Source organism: Letharia lupina (assembly GCF_014066315.1).
Source record: "Letharia lupina isolate WasteWater1 chromosome Unknown contig_21, whole genome shotgun sequence".
NCBI classification, from domain to species: domain Eukaryota; kingdom Fungi; phylum Ascomycota; class Lecanoromycetes; order Lecanorales; family Parmeliaceae; genus Letharia; species Letharia lupina.
In genome coordinates, this window is record NW_023502990.1 from 322293 (window position 1) to 339486 (window position 17194).

At 29.9% G+C, this 17194-nt stretch overlaps 3 protein-coding genes across 3 annotated transcripts; all 3 read left to right on the top strand.

Annotated features, from left to right (window-relative positions):
• Positions 1-349: 349 nt before the first annotated feature.
• On the top strand, positions 350-732 carry HO133_005355 (uncharacterized protein; the record flags this gene model as incomplete). Its single annotated transcript, XM_037296265.1, has 2 exons — positions 350-623; positions 701-732. 2 exons carry the CDS (start codon positions 350-352, stop codon positions 730-732), a joined length of 306 nt encoding a protein of 101 aa, XP_037148247.1.
• A 15013-nt stretch (positions 733-15745) lies between these two features.
• Positions 15746-16339, top strand: HO133_005356 (uncharacterized protein; the record flags this gene model as incomplete). The annotated part of the gene is made up of 1 exon (XM_037296266.1): positions 15746-16339. One exon carries the CDS (start codon positions 15746-15748, stop codon positions 16337-16339), a length of 594 nt encoding a protein of 197 aa, XP_037148248.1.
• A 68-nt stretch (positions 16340-16407) lies between these two features.
• HO133_005357 (uncharacterized protein) lies at positions 16408-17162 on the top strand (the record flags this gene model as incomplete). The annotated part of the gene is made up of 2 exons (XM_037296267.1): positions 16408-16893; positions 17055-17162. The coding sequence occupies 2 exons, from the start codon at positions 16408-16410 to the stop codon at positions 17160-17162; spliced, it is 594 nt and encodes a 197-aa protein (XP_037148249.1).
• Positions 17163-17194: the final 32 nt, after the last annotated feature.

Below are 17194 nucleotides of genomic sequence, written 5' to 3' on the forward strand. Positions count from 1 at the left end.
CCGCACTTGAGTACAACCGGTCAGTATCTCTTCGTCCTCAACACAGACTACTTCCTATACCAGACCTTTTGAATGATTCTCTCTCGGAATGGAGTTCTGCGAACCTCGAAATGACGTACACATCCCCCAGAAGACCTCTTTTTGGAGCATTCCTCAAGTTCAATTTCACGATCGGGGAGGGCACAATTTCCTCAAAAGGCTTCAAAATGGGCGAAGCGGATGATGTTCACCTACCTAAGGTGAGATGTGGGCAACGAAACTTAGAATTTTGCTATACTGTCTGGTTCGGATAAGGCAAAACATGAACAGCGAGGATCGGAAAGCTCAAAGGAGATGACGTTTCTGCAGAATGACCGGCCCAAGTAGGCAGCCTGCGCAAAATCAGTGTCTAAAGTCGACGTTGGAAAGTGTCTCTGCTGCAAAGTCGGCTGGGTCGAAATCGAAGGCTGCTCGTCAGTACCTCGTACGCTCCACTGGGAGGTACCCACTGACGCTGCCAATAGGCGCTGCGGCGGACAGAAAGAGGAAGACTAGGAAAGCGGCGGCAGGTACGGCCACGAAAAAGGTCGAAGCCAAATCAGGCGGGGCGAAAGAGGAAAAAACGGCGCAGAAACTGGAACAAGGTAATTTCTCAAAGCCACGCCGCTGAGCGATCGGTCGCGAGTACGCTGATAGAGGTCATACGCTGACAGAGGTCCAGTGATCAACTGGCCAGACTCTTTTGCTGTTTGAGGAGGCGAATTATGTTTTGTTCTTCATCGTCAATGTCTTATCAGCCAGGATTCATTACAAAAAGAGGACACATCAAGAGGTACTTTAAACACTTGAGTCTACCATTTCTCTCGTTTTTATCTATGCCCCACGTTCTTCCAGCAAGCGTGCATTTGAAGAATTTGATGACCAAGATCATCCCCGACAGCTAGCGCTTGATCAAGAAATCGAGAACGCTTGGAAGAAGCTGAAACCGAAGCTGTCCTTAGATGCCCGATGTTTCGGAGAGCGCCCAAAAGCGTCTCGAGGTATTCCAGAATTGAGAGAATCAAAGCTTTACATACTGGATTACTCCTGAGCGCTTGCAGAATTTGGTGTCCAACAGGTTTGATACTTAAACCGGAAGGATGCACAACGAAGCGACGCTCCTCTAGGTGCCGCTGGCAACAAAAGTGCCAGAATCAGCCATCCGTTTCTCATCTTATCTTCTGAGGAAGTGCTTCTCAGAGGGTCACATTCCTGTCGTTTGTCTGCCGGTTCCCATGAGGACGATTGATGGGTATTATACTTCGGCAGTCAGTAACACCCATTTCGCTTTAAACCGGTAGGAGCTGACTCCACTATCATGCAGGTAACAACAATCCCACTGTTGTTTGACTTTGTTGGAAATCATGCTGCAGCACCATAGTGTGTTGTAGCTACCCAGCAGGTGGCAAATTAGCATGGGCTTCACAAGGTATATAAGTAGCCTACATACCACTCCATAGCTAATCAATCCTTCAACCTTTCATCAATACCAATAGACTTCGCCACCATGAACCATGCCAAATTTTTCTGATGATGTCTAAGAAAGAGCTCAAAGACCTGCTGAAGGAAACAAAATTCCTTGGCCAAAAGTGAGGAACAGGCTCGCCGTGGCTCAGAAGTTGATCGAAGCGGAAGGGCAACCCCTCACTGTTCACATCAAAACCCCGAGAGATAGGAACATGTGTACAGACAGCCCGACGAAGATGGCAGACGGAAATCCAAACGATCCAGACCACATTAGATGGTTTCCACAGCTACGTCTTCCTTACCGCAGGCACTGATGACAAAGAAGGCTTGGGTGAAGTAACCATTTGGTCTATCTGAAAGGCTGACTCAAACCCTCCCTTGTTCTCAACAACACGAATCTCTGGGGACCGCTTCTACAGAAGAAAGAGCGGTGTTTACTCCCATCGTCTTCCTGTTCGTTCTCCTGACCAGTTGCTACTGCATACTGACAGATTTTCTAAGCGGCACCCTCAGTACTATTTGCTAGTAGTCGTATTGCACGCGATTGCTCTCTGTGTTTGAAAAGTCAAGCTGGCATTTGCCAAAAACGACTCTTCCTCACACTCAAAGTCTGTTATCATGCTTCTGATACGGGAAGAACCTCTCTTTTGTCACACAATATCTAGTGGACGAGACTACCTTTTCGTGAACTTTCGGAACAGCCAGGTCAGAGCGGCTGTTCATGATATTTCGAGGCAATTAATCAGCTCATGTTGCCTCGGCGCCGATCGAAGCCCGTCCGCAGATCAACTTCTCGACTCCATCGAAGACAATGGCATGAAGCAGGTCATAGCTTTCACAAGTTGAAGAGGGACCTTACGAGAGAATCAAAGCATATGATTCGGCATGCATGTTACTCCAAGAAGATAAGTGGCCGCCTTGGAGCACAGGGTAATCTGCATCTCTCTTTTGACGATACGGAAGCCAAGGGCGAACACCATGAGGCTCGAGGATCGGACGGAATGAGTACAGCCTCATACAAGACAACGACATCTTCCACATCCACTTGCCGCAATTGTATCGAGGAAGAGATACTATCTCAAATAGCGGGCACGCATATCGTATCATAGCATTCAAACAGACAACTCTAGAGTATTCGAGTAGTAATTATGATTGCGTTTGATGATCGAGGGAGTTTTCCAGATATTCGCTGTCTTATTACTCTCGAACTTCCTCATACTACTACGTCTAAGGAAACCGAGTATTCAGATATATATTAAAGATAAATAACTTTAATAATGTAAAATAAGTATAAATATTAGTTCTTATAAGGGCTTTTATTATATAAATCTTATTATTATAATACTTATATTCGCTTACTTCTTAATAAGAAATAATAAGATATTTTATAGTTAATATAGAAATTAATATCTTAAGCGCTATTTAAAAGAATCGAACGTCGAGATTCTAGATTAATTACTAAGAAGATTTATTTTAAGATTCTTTAAAGTAATACTTATATTAGTATATATAAAAGAATAAGATAAAACTAAGCTTGAAAATCTTAAATTTATATGTATAGCCAATTATAAATTTAGAATTACTACGCTCTTTAATTAGATCGACTAAGTTATTGCGAATAAATAATTAGCGTTCGCAATTATTAAAAAATAGATATATATTATTTAATTTTAAAATAACTTTTTTATTTTCTATTAAAATTTTGAGATTTTTTTTTAATTATAGAACAAAATATAAGCTTTTAGAATAAAAAAAAAATTAGTCTTATAATTATTAAAGCGTAAGGTATTTAAATATCGCTTATTAAAGTTCGCTTACTAAAGATCGCTACTCGATAGCTCTAATTAAAAAAAAATTATAAATTTAATTTATAGACCTTTACTCGTAAGTTTATATTATAATAAGTTTTATTAAAATTTTAATATATATATAAGTAAATAATAACTCTAGTAATATAAAATAAATAAAAGCGTCGAGTTTCTAAATTAAGAATTAAGAAAAAATTAATATTAATCGATTTAAAAAGAAAATCTATACTCGATTACTCTTATTAAAAGTTTCTTAAAACTATTAAATATTATGAGTGAAGGCCTATGAATTAAATTCATAATCATTTTTTTAATTAGGGCTATCGAGTAAGTAGGTAAGCGATCTTTGGTGAGCGAACTTTGGTGAGCGATATTTGAATTCCTTGCGCTTTAATAACTATAAGACTAAATTTCAAAATCGTTAAAAATTCGGAAAGCACAAATAGCCCTTCAAAATTTAAAAAAAACATCTCAAAATTTTAATAGAAACAAAAAAGTAATTCTATGTGTCAATAATGTACACCTATTTTTTTGATAAGGGAGGCGTGGGAGGGCGAGATTTTGATGGTTGCGGACGCTAATTTATTTACCCGCGATGAGTTAGCCGGTCTAGTCAAAAAGCGTAGAGGACCCAAATTGATAATTGGCTGCACATATAAATTCAAGGTTTTCAAGCTCAGCTCTATCTTATTCTTTTATATATACTTATAATAAAATAAGAGATTAATATTTAAAGTTTTATAGTAAATATTAACGATAAATAAAATAGATCTTAATAATATTAAAATATATCGTTTAAATAACGATACTTATACTCTCTAACGTCTTAAAAGATTTTATAAAATTATTTAAATATTATATCGAAATAAGTAAGTAATATAAAAAGATTTAATAGAGATATCGTTAAGATATAAATAATATATAAAATAAAGAAATAGAAATTAATTCATAACGTTTTTAAAAATTGCTTATATACTCGCTTATACTTAGTAAGTATTTCTTATATCTATTTAAATATAATCTGAAAATAAGCGAATAGAATAATAAGAATTTATTAGATAATCGTTAAAATAGTAAGAAGAAATTAAGAAAGTAGAAATTAATTTCTAACGTCTTAAAAATAGCCTCTATACCCGCTTATACTTAGTAAGCATTTTTCATATCTATTTAAATATAATATAAAAAAAGTTATAAATTTAATTTATAGGCCTTTACTCGTTTTAATAGAAAATAGTAAAGTTATTAAAGAATTAAAAGTATATCTGCAAATCTGAAAAATTAATTTCCGCACAATTTTCGCTAGGGTTCGCACGATCAGCACGATTTAGCCTATTTAGCAGACTTTACTTATATTTAAACTCTTTTCGTCAGTTCTATTAGTTTAGCAACTTTAAAAAATTTTAATAACTTTAAAAATTTTGCGTAATATACTCTAATATACTTTAAGTATTATTCTATATATATATAGTATTAATATATATTATTATTAATATACGCATTATTATACGCTATATTAAAGTATTATCTACGCGACTAATTTTATTAAATCATCTAATTCCATAGCTAAATTTAAGTTAACGTTAATACTTATTATCGTAAAATCTTACTATCGCAACGTTAATTATTAGAATTTTTCTTTTTTTATATATATTACTATTAAACTAATAGAACTAGCGAAAAAGATTAAAATAGTTACTAAATCGGCGGAATTTAAGCGAATTCTAATTAGATTTACTAATTCGACGAATTTTATAATTTCCACGACACACGCGCGATTAGCAATTTCAAATTTTGTAGAAACTTTTTAGATTTGCAGATATAGAGAAAGAGATTTTTAATAGTTACGAACGCTAATTTATATACTCGCGATATTTAATTAAAAAGCGTAGATCTAACGAATTTATAATTAGCTATATATATAAATTTAAGATTTTTAAGCTTAGCTTTATCTTATTCTATTATATATACTAATTTAAAAATAAGCGAATAGAATAATAAGAATTTATTAAATAGTTATTAAAATAGTAAGAAGAAATTAAGAAATTAGAAAATTAATTTCTAACGTCTTAAAAATAACTCTTATACCCGCTTATGCTTAGTAAGCATTTTCTATATCTATTTAAATATAATTTGAAAATAAGCGAGTAGAATAATAAGAATTTATTAGATAATAATTTAAATAGTAAGAAGAATTTATGAAATAAAGAAATTAATTTCTTACGTTTTAAAAATGGCTATAATATTCGCTTATGCTTAGTAAGTATTTTTCATATCTATTTAAATATAATTTGAAAATGAGCGAGTAGAATAATGAGAATTTATTAGATAATAATTAAAATAGTAAAAATAAATAAAGAAATTAATATCTAACGTCTTAAAAATGGCCTCTATACCCGCTTATGCTTAGTAAGCATTTTTCATACTTATATAAGTATAATTTGAAAATGGGCGAGTAGAATAATGAGAATTTATTAGATAATAACTAAAATAGTAAGAAGAAATTAGAAAATTAGAAACTTTATTTCTAACGTCTTAAAATTAACCTCTATACCCGCTCATGCTTAGTAAGTATTTTTTATACCTATTTAAATATAATTTAAAAATGAGCGAGTAGAATAATAAGAATTTATTAGATATTTATTAAAATAGTAAGAAGAAATTATGAAATTATGAAATTAATTTCTAACGTCTTAAAAATAGCCTCTATACCCGCTTATGCTTAGTAAGCATTTTTTATATCTATTTAAATATAATTTGAAAATAAGCGAGTAGAATAATAAGAATTTATTAGATAATTATTAAAATAGTAAGAAGAAATTAGAAAATTAGAAAATTAATCTCTAACGTCTTAAAAATAGATCTTATATCTATTATAAGCGTACCCTTAACACACCTCTTAGCCCTATGACTAGCGGGCCTTAGCGGAGATATCCTCTATTATATTATACCTTCTTTCTATCTATATAATTCGATATCTTAGTTATCTTATTTAATATATCTATATTAATATTATATTTATATCGATTCTAATATTATAATTAAGATTAACCTATTTATTTTATTTATATTAACGAACAAATTTAAAGAAATACGCTAATAGAGGCTTTAATAAGAAATTAAGTTAAGTTATTATATTTCTAGATAAGTCTACTAGATAGATAAATCGATTTTAAAAAGTCTAAAAGAGATAGCGAAATGGTCTTAACAAATAGTAGTCGAGGGATAAAGAAGGCATTAAATCATTTATATAGCTAGCGAATCGAAAGAAATAGTTAACACTATCTCACATTTCTATATTCAAAATATATATTAATAGTATTACTTATAACTTTATATACTATAATATCTAGAATTTCAATAAAGTTTTAATTAAATAAGAAACGATTAAGTTACAGCTAATTAAAGATACTATTCTTCGAAACTTTCTTATATATAACTTCTCTATAAAATAAGAGACTCTTTAAACGAAGTAAATATACTCGAAAGACTACTATTTAAAATACTTATAATCTTCTTAATATCTTAAATAATTAAAAAATAAATATATTAAATCCTTATAAAAAAACAATCTTATCTTAGACTTTATAGTAAATTTTTTTATTCTTAATATTAAATAATTTCGATACGCTTTAGAGAGGCTTTATTATTCTCTAATATATCTAATATCTCTAATACTTATTCTTTTAAAGTATTTAAACTCCTCTCTACTTTATTTTAAATCTTTTTTCTTCTTTTCTATAGCGAAGTTTAATATTAAAAGAATAGATTAAATCAAGATCTTATTAGAGTAAATTAAATTTTAACGAATATTAGTTTTATTAGATAATACCTCTAATAAGATAGACTTAATAAATACGCTTTAAGATATTACTAATAGCTTATAATTATAATATTAAACTAAATATTAACTCGATAAATTTATAACTATATTAAATGAAATTCGTTAAAAGCGAGACGATTTCCGCGAGATTACTATTCGATATTATATCGTTATAATAAAAAAGAATTTAATTATAAATAATTTATATTAGATTTATAGAATAATCGAGAAGATAAATTAACTAGCTCGAGATTTTTAGAAGAATATAACTTTTCTATAGTAGAAAGTTAATAGTCTTAATATATAGTTAATAAAAGACTTATAGCTATTATTAATTAAGAAGAAACACACGCCTAGATATTTAAAAGAGAAATTAATTAAGGTCTTAAATCTACCTCTATTTATCGATAATAGTAATTTTATTTAAAACGATTAATTCTCTAGAATAAAATAGAAATTTAAGATTAATAGCGATTATTATCTTATTAAGAATTTTAAGATAATCTATATAGTTTTATAACTTAATAATAAGACTATATAATATATAATATATAGAAGACTTCGAAACTCTACTAACTTATATTAATCTTTTATTAAGATTATAAACGAGTTAATCGATATTTATAAGAATTTAGATCGATATAGTAATATATTACGTAATATATATACTCTATAGTAAAAGATTTAAATCTTTATCGACTTCTATTTAGACTTTATTTAACTAAATATTATTTTTAGCTATAATAAAACTCTTATATTAGAGAACTATCTTTTTAAGAAACTAAGAAAGAAATTAAAGAAGATATAGTAGATCGTAAGAGGTTTTACTATTTTAAAGACTATAAAAGAATATCTTTAAAAGCTAAATAACTTATAACGTGCTAATTATAAGAATTTTAAATTTATAAAGACTACTATTAAGTTAATTATAATATAAATATTAATAATAATACTCGCGGTTAATATATATCTTATATTTATTATCGAGTCTAATTTAAATATAATTATTACGCCTCTAAATATTACGATTAATTTAAAACTAAGAGAATTAATATATTATAACTACGATAAGAAAGGCTATTATTAAAAGAACTATATAATAATTATCTAAATTAAAACCAATAAAAAGACCTTCGAGGAAGTACGATTTCACGCGATAAAAATAGATAAAGAATTCGAAATTAATAATATCAACACTATAGATAGCGACGATTCTTCTTCGAATTCGAGAAATAAATAGCCTCTTTTAAAGTTATAATAAGAGATACTTATAAAGTATATCTAATAGATATCTTTAATAACGCTTTAATATATTATTCTTTTCGCATATAAATTACGCTATCTTTATAAGAAAGGGAATACTTATTTTAAAACTCTCTTATAGATAGTAGATATATCGATATTTATATAGTTATAAATAAATTCTTAATTTTAGCGATATATAAAGTCTTATATCTAAAATTACTCTTACTATTATAATCTAAATTACTAAGAAATTATAATAGCTAGATTATAAAACGATTAATTATATACTATTTACTCTCTACGATAATAGTGAAGAACTATTAAGAAGAAATATATTTAATACTAATTATATTATTAAAATACGATATAATAGTTAAAAAACCTTAGATAAATAAATATAGAGTAGTTCTTAATATATTATAAAATAAGATACTCTTTCTACTTAATCGATATAACTATAATAATAATTAGATATTAATAATAAACGAATTCTTCTCTCTATTAACTTCGAAGCTTTAATTACCTATACTACTTATCTCTTTATCTATTATATTAAAATGATAAAGCCCTTTCTTACTTATCTATAATAATAAGATTAATTTAAATATCTTTTTATTAAATAAGAATAAGAATAGTAAGAAGCCTAAGTTTATTAATATCGCTAAGATTAATATAGCGGCTTACTACTAACTAACCCGTGAAAAAGATAATAAGCTATTTATATTAATAATAAATAAGATCTATAATATATCGCCTATATTATATATATCTCCCTCTATCTAAATACCTCGCGAAATTTATATATTAATTAATAAACTATATTTCTACGACTTAAAAAAGAAATATAAGAGATATTACGATTTCAATTGCCCTATTTAAATTAATAGCACTAATAAGATTAATTCTAAAAAGATAAAATATAAGCTATCTATAGAGTATTACGATTATCTTAATATTTTCGATAGAATTAAGATGAATATACTTCTCTTATACCGTTCTTATAATTATAAGCTCGAATTTAATAATAGCTTTAATAAAATAAAACTTTCGAAAAGTAGAATCTATTTAATATTAAAATATAAATTAAAATAGATAAAGAAGTATCTAGATGAATATCTAAAGAAGGGATTTATAATATTAAGCTATATATTATTCGCCTTATTTATTCTATTCGCGAAAAAGTCGAATAAAGAGTTATATTTTTATATAAACTATCGAAAGCTAAACGCTATTACTAAAAGAAACCGATACTTAATTCTATTAATAGATAAGATTTTAATAAAAATTTAAAAATATAAATATCTTACTCAATTAGATATTATAGCCGCGTTTAATAAACTACGTATATATCCCAATAGCGAGAATTTTACTACTTTTATTATCTTTCTTAAAGTATATAAATATCGAATCCTCTCCTTTAATCTAATTAACGGCTTAGCTATATATTAATAATATATAAATAATATTCTATTTGAATATCTAAATAACTTCTATTAGATCTATCTCGATAATATACTTATTTATAATAAGATAAAAAAGAAATATATTTAATACGTTAGATAAATCCTTTAGAAATTAAGAGATATCGACCTTTAGATAAATATTCTTAAATGCGAATTCTATATTTAAAAAATTAAGTTTCTAGATCTACTAGTATCTATAGACGAGTTATAAATAAACTCTATTAAGATTTAAACTATTATCGAGTAGATTATATCTACCAACCTTAAAGAAATATAAACCTTTATCGAATTTTATAATTTTTATTAGCGATTTATTAGAGACTTCTCTAAAATAATTAAATTTATAATAAAATTTATAATAAAGAAGATTATATTTAATTAATTCTTAGTATATTAAAAGATCTTCTACTTTCTTAAAGTTGTCGTTATTAAAGTTTTAATTTTATATTATTTTAATAGAATAAAAAAAGCCGTTTTAAAGACTAACTCTTTTAATTACGTTAATAAAGATATTCTTTTTTAATATAATAATAAGAGAGTACTTTACTCGATAGTCTTCTATAATAAAAATCTAACCCCGATCGAATATAATTACTAAATCTACGATAAGAAACTATTAATAATTATTTACTATCTAGAATATTAACGCTCTAAATTAGAATATATAAATATCTCTATTAAAATCTTCACTAATTATAAAGAACTAATATATTTTACTAAGAAAAAAAACTTTAGCTAACGTCAGATCTAATATTTAAATATATTATCAAAATTTAATATAAAGATTATTTATCGATTTAAATCTTAGAATATTAAAATTAATATACTTATATAAATAGCTAAATATAAATTAATCGATCTCGAGAATAAACGATTACGCTAATAGTATTAAATAATTCTTACCTCTAATTAATTGAAATTAAACAACGAATATATCGATATATATATAATCGATAATTCTATTTACTATAAAGTAGTAGAAATTAATAAGAAAGATAAATATTATATAGAAATCTATAACGCTATCGCTAAAAATAAGAATAAGTTTTAAGAAATTACTCTTAGTAAATACTCTATATAAGATAAAATACTTTATTATAAAAATCGTTTATAAATATTTAATAATATATATATCGATATTATTTAAGAGATATATAATTAATTATTCTATAATTATTCCGAGATAATATATATCTATAAACTACTTAAAAGAAAATATTACTAGCGAGATATAAGGGCTATTATAACTATCTACGTTAAGAATTACTATATCTATTAGAGAGCTAAAATATCTTATAATTGAGAGTATAGCTTATTATAATCTCTACTAATTCTATAGAAATAATAATAAAATATATTAATCGACTTCGTTATAGGCTTATTTATATCTAATAACTATAACGCTATTTAAGTAGCGATTAATTAACTTACTAAGAAATATTACTACGTAGTCTATTCTAATATCGATAAAGATATTATCGCTAAAAAGATAATTAACTTACTACTTAAGAAAGTATTTTATTTATATAGTTTATTAATCTTAATAATATTAAATCGAGACTCTTAATTTATAGTTATTATATAAAAATCTTTTTATAAGAAATTAGATATTATAGTTAAGCTATTAATAGCCTTTTACTCTAAAACTAATAAATAAATTAAATAAGCGAATTAGAATATAAAGCGTTATCTTTAAATATATTATAACTATATATAGAATAACTAGATAAGATAGCTATCTATTATCGAGTTCGTTAATAATAATATTATCTTATTAATTACTAATATTTTATCTTTTCTTATAAATAAGAAATTTTATTCTCGAATAACTTTTAACTTAAATATTATTAACTATAAGATTATATATAAATATCTTAATACTACTTAAGCGAAGAATATTATAAATTATATAAAATAAGTTTTTAAGTATATTCGAAGTAATATAAATCGCGCTTAGAAGATCATAATTATATAAGTTAATAAGTATTAATAAAAGGTTACTTTTTAAATAGACGATAAGATCTTTCTAAATAGTAAGAATATTATCTTCGATCGCTCTTTTCGTAAATTAAATTATAAGAAACTTAATTTATTCGAGATTATAAGTCTTATAAGAATCTTATATTATCTAAAACTTTCATTAAGTATAAAAATCTACGATATCTTTTATCTTAATCTCTTAAGTCTCGCGATAAATAACCTTTTATTAAGATAAATAAACTCTTCGCTAAAGTATATTACTATTAATAATTAAATCGAATAGATTATTAAAGAAATACTTAACTTTAAATTAATTTATAGCTATCTCAAATATAAAGTTAAATAGAAAAGTCTTAATAATAATTCTAATTAATATAATGCGGATAGCGATAAATTCGAAAATTACTAAGATCTAGTGAATAACTTTTATAAGCGATATCCCGAAAAGCCTTATCTATAAAGAAATTAAGGCGAGAAACCTTTAATAGCGATAGCGTCCTCAGATCGAAACTACCTCGGACACCCCGTTTTCAATCGAATTAAAATCGTCCGATATCTTTATAATAGCCTTATTTTTTCTAAAATTAAAAATCGATCCCTTAGACCTATTTTAATCAGGAATTATCTTATATATAGCCTTCCGCGTAGGCCCCCGTTACTAATATAATTCTAAAGACCTTTCGAAGTTATATTAATATATATATAAATCACGTTATCGCTATTATAAAATATAATTAATATCAGCTAAATAATATACTATAGAGAAGACTATATTAAAATCACTTAATATTAAATTAGAGTTTTTAATATTTATAACTCGATTCGATTTAGAAGCTCTTAATTAATTACGTCGTATTATTCTATAGATATCTTATCCGCTTAGACATAGATTCGAAAATTATTATTATTTACCCCTATGCCCATAGATATGATTTTCGCTATATTATATCGATTTTCTCTTAACTAGACTTTCTATATGCGTATATACTCTAACTAGCGATATCGCTATAGCGTAAATATAAAAAGCTGTTATCGTCTTTAATACCTCTCACGGAGAAAGGTATAATACTAAGATTCTCGAATATAATTATTTCTTTACTACTTTTTTTTTTAGATATTAAGCGTATATATATATTTATTTTTCTATCTTTTCACTTACTAATTATGGGATATAATTTAATAAAGAGAGAGAGTAGTATTATAAGCGTATTCTTAATATACCCCTTAGCCCTATAGCTAGCGGGCCTTGGCGAAGGCATCCTCTATTATATTATATCTTCTTTCCACTTACATAGTTCGATATCTTAATTATCTTATTTAATATACCTATATTAATATTGCATCTATATCGATTCTAACAATATCTACTTATACTTAATAAGTATTATTTATATCTATTTAAATATAATTTAAAAATAAGCGAATAGAATAATAAGATTTTATTAGATAATTATTAAAATAGTAAGAAGAAATTAGAAAAGTAGAAAATTTATTTATAACGTCTTTAAAAACTACTTTCACACTCGCTTATACTTAGTAAGCATTTTTCATACTTATTTAAATATAATTTGAAAATAAGCGGATAGAATAATGAGATTTTATTAGATAATCGTTGAAATAGTAAGAAGAAATTAGTAAAGAAATTCATTTATAACGTCTTTAAAAATTACTTTCACACCCGCCCATGCTTAGTAAGCATTTTTTATACTTATTTAAATATAATTTGAAAATGAGCGGATAGAGTAATAAGGTTTTATTAGATAGTTATTAAAATAGTAAGAAGAAATTAAGAAATTAGAAAATTAATATCTAACGTCTTAAAAATGGCCCCTATACCCGCTCATGCTTAGTAAGCATTTTTCATATCTATTTAAATATAATTTGAAAATAAGCGGATAGAATAATGAGAATTCATTAGATAGTTATTAAAATAGTAAGAAGAAATTAAGAAATTAGAAAATTTATTTCTAACGTCTTAAAAATGACTCTTATACCCGCTCATGCTTAGTAAGCATTTTTTATACTTATTTAAATATAATTTGAAAATAAGCGAATAGAATAATAAGAATTTATTAGATAGTTATTAAAATAGTAAGAAGAAATTAAGAAATTAGAAAATTTATTTCTAACGTCTTAAAAATTACTTCTATACCCGCTCATGCTTAGTAAGCATTTTTTATACTTATTTAAATATAATTTGAAAATAGGCGAGTAGAATAATAAGAATTTATTAGATAGTTATTAAAATAGTAAGAAGAAATTAAGAAATTAGAAAATTCATTTCTAACGTCTTAAAAATGGCCCCTATACCCGCTCATGCTTAGTAAGCATTTTTCATATCTATTTAAATATAATTTGAAAATGAGTAGATAGAATAATGAGAATTCATTAGATAGTTATTAAAATAGTAAGAAGAAATTAGTAAATTAGTAAATTTATTTCTAACGTCTTAAAAATAACTTCTATACCCGCTTATGCTTAGTAAGCATTTTTCATATCTATTTAAATATAATTTGAAAATGAGCGGGTAGAATAATGAGAATTCATTAGATAGTTATTAAAATAGTAAGAAGAAATTAAGAAATTAAGAAATTAATATCTAACGTCTTAAAAATAATTTCTATACCCGCTTATGCTTAGTAAGCATTTTTTATATTAGTTAAAGTATAATATGAAAATGAGCGAATAGAATAATAAGATTTTATTAGATAATCGTTAAAATAGTAAGAATTAATTAAGAAATTACGAAATTAAGAAATAACGTCTTTAAAAACTACTTTCACACCCGCCCATGCTTAGTAAGCATTTTTTATATTTATTTCAATATAATTTGAAAATAGGCGGATAGAATAAAAAGGTTTTATTAGATAATCGTTGAAATAGTAAGAATTAATAAAGAAATTAAGAAATTAAGAAATAACGTCTTTAAATCAAAGGCGAATGAGGTCACCCCAGTCCCCTTCTTGATGGCACTCAAGTCCCTCGGCAAAACCTAGTGGACATTCAATCCATTACACGGAAGATTGGGATCATGTTAATGCCTTGGTACGTGGAACGAGGCGTCCATGTTACGTTTCTTGCGCAAGCCCTCGAGCCTTGGGTTAATGCTAGCTGTTTTCCTTCTGTACTTCCCGTCTTACACCATTGCCTGCTGTACAATAGTGTAACACAAGCATCCTTGACCACCACGAAGGGCACTATCGTTTCTTTCTCTTTCAGAGCGCAGGAGTAAAGAGAGAGAAGACAGGATTTACACTTCCACATCCGCTCGAAAGCATCGAAGATGACGGAGAGAGCGGTATGTAACGACAATGGAAGCCGTTTCAAGAAGAACTACTCGGCTCGTCTGAACACAATAGGAGTAAAGCAATAGTTTAGTCCAATACGCCATCCCTCGTCTGTAGGACCCGCAAAAGGTTACAACATACGTCCAACTGATCCTCAACATATTCAGAGCACTTCTCCAACACCATCCAAACCTGAGTCTCGAATGGAACCCGAATTCAAGAGTGGCATTCGACGTATCAAGCTACAGTTGAAGCAGGCATTTAGAACGACATATCAGGCAATCTCAGTGGCAGCTTCAACCGCTCTGGACAGCAGACGGTCCACCGATAAAACTAATAATAACTTCGTGAAGCATTCCAAAGAAACGCTTGCGGCCCAGTCTCTCCGGATAGCGCTAGCAAAGCAAGCGGATACTTTACGAAAGCCAGTGCCACCACGCAATCCCCAATTCCAACGTTTCGAGAGCGGAGAGCGAGCGTAGACGAACAACGCTCAGCGATCTTAGTCTCGCCGCCGATGCAAAGCGTTAGAAAGATACGAGTATGACGAGGGAAAAGGAAAAGAAAACAGCGAGGCAAAGATTAAACTGCAGCAGCAAGCAGTGAAGAAGCCGCAGCCCGCAGTTGAGAAGGCAGCAATTGAGACGCTGCCAGCAGATGAGACTCAGCCAGCATGTGAGAAGCAGTCAGCAAGCGATCCGGAGCAGTCCGGAGCAGCCAGCGAGTCAGGACCAGGAGCTGACCGCCCCGAAGCTACAGCCAACCGCGTCGTCGGACAAAGACAACGGTAAAAAGCGAAAGTCCGTTGCGAAGGCGGCCGAAGCTACTGCTTCCAAAAAAAAGCCTCGCACAAGAAAAGCAACCACTACAGACTCGACCGAGAGAGTCGATGAGAGTGATGAACGGAGCGCGCCCGAACCGAAGAAGCAACGAGGTCGTGCGAAGCCTCCTACCGACGCCGAAAAGAAGCAGCCACGTCGACGAAAGCAGCCGGATATTCCAACCCCCACCAGAAGCAACGCCGTTCATCTCTGCTCATCTCAGATCGAGGAGATCGCCCACGAAGCATTCGATTGCTACAATCGTCAGCTGGTTCTCATAGAGAGGAGAAGTGGGGTGAGGCGTACAAACCCTACCCGGACGCGAAGGAGGGAGAACAGCCAGACATGGCGGTGGCTAGAAAGGAGAACCGAGGTGGGTCAGAGGCGGAGGAGTGGGTTCCCCGTGTGCGGCCATGCTCGCATAGAATGAATTGGGGGGCTATATCGGATGGTCGGACCGGAAGCACAGACCGCGGATGAAGTTTGGCGGCTTCGACGATGGAACGGTCGAGCATCGGAAAGACGCGGGCCAGCAAGCTGCTCAATCGGCGATGTCAAAGCGGATCGAACGCTCGCGCGGGAGTCGTCGAGATGAGGCTCGCCGTCGAACCAGACCAGAATTCGGTGCGCTCCGCGCCTACACCACTTTCTTTCTCAGACCCAGTAATCGACAAGAAAGTCCTCATTGCTAGCAGCAGCCTGTCCAGCTCGACAGAGTGGGATTCATTTCACTTACATCCATACACGCACAGACTCACACTCCGCCTCCCCATCCTCCATGTTTACTCTCACACTCTTCTTCTCCCCCGGACCGATCTCTTTCCCCAAATCTACTACAATCGTCACCTCTCGCATTCTGAGCCGCACTCACGGCTCATCCTCCTCCTCGCAACGCCGCCCGAACCCGAGTCTCAACAACCGCCCGACCCAGCACATCATAATGCAGCTATCGACGTAATTCTCGACTCTATGAAGCTTTCTCACGTACGTTCGCGAAAGAGGAGGAGAGACGTCCCCTCCTCCACCCAAGATTGGTGACGAAGTAGTACATTCAGCTGCAACCCATGTCATGTCAGTCGTCCGACCGTGCCGGGCGTCTGCGTTTGCGGAGCGCTTGAAACTTCGATGCTGGGCACGTGGTACAGAACGAGTTCCTGGACAAGATGGCGCAGATGACAAGGGCAGAGAGAGCGTTGGGTGGTCTTCGAAGAATATTCGCGGGATTCAACCAGGCGATAGAGGAAGATGTGTAAGACATAATCGCAAGGGAGAGAATCAATAGAGA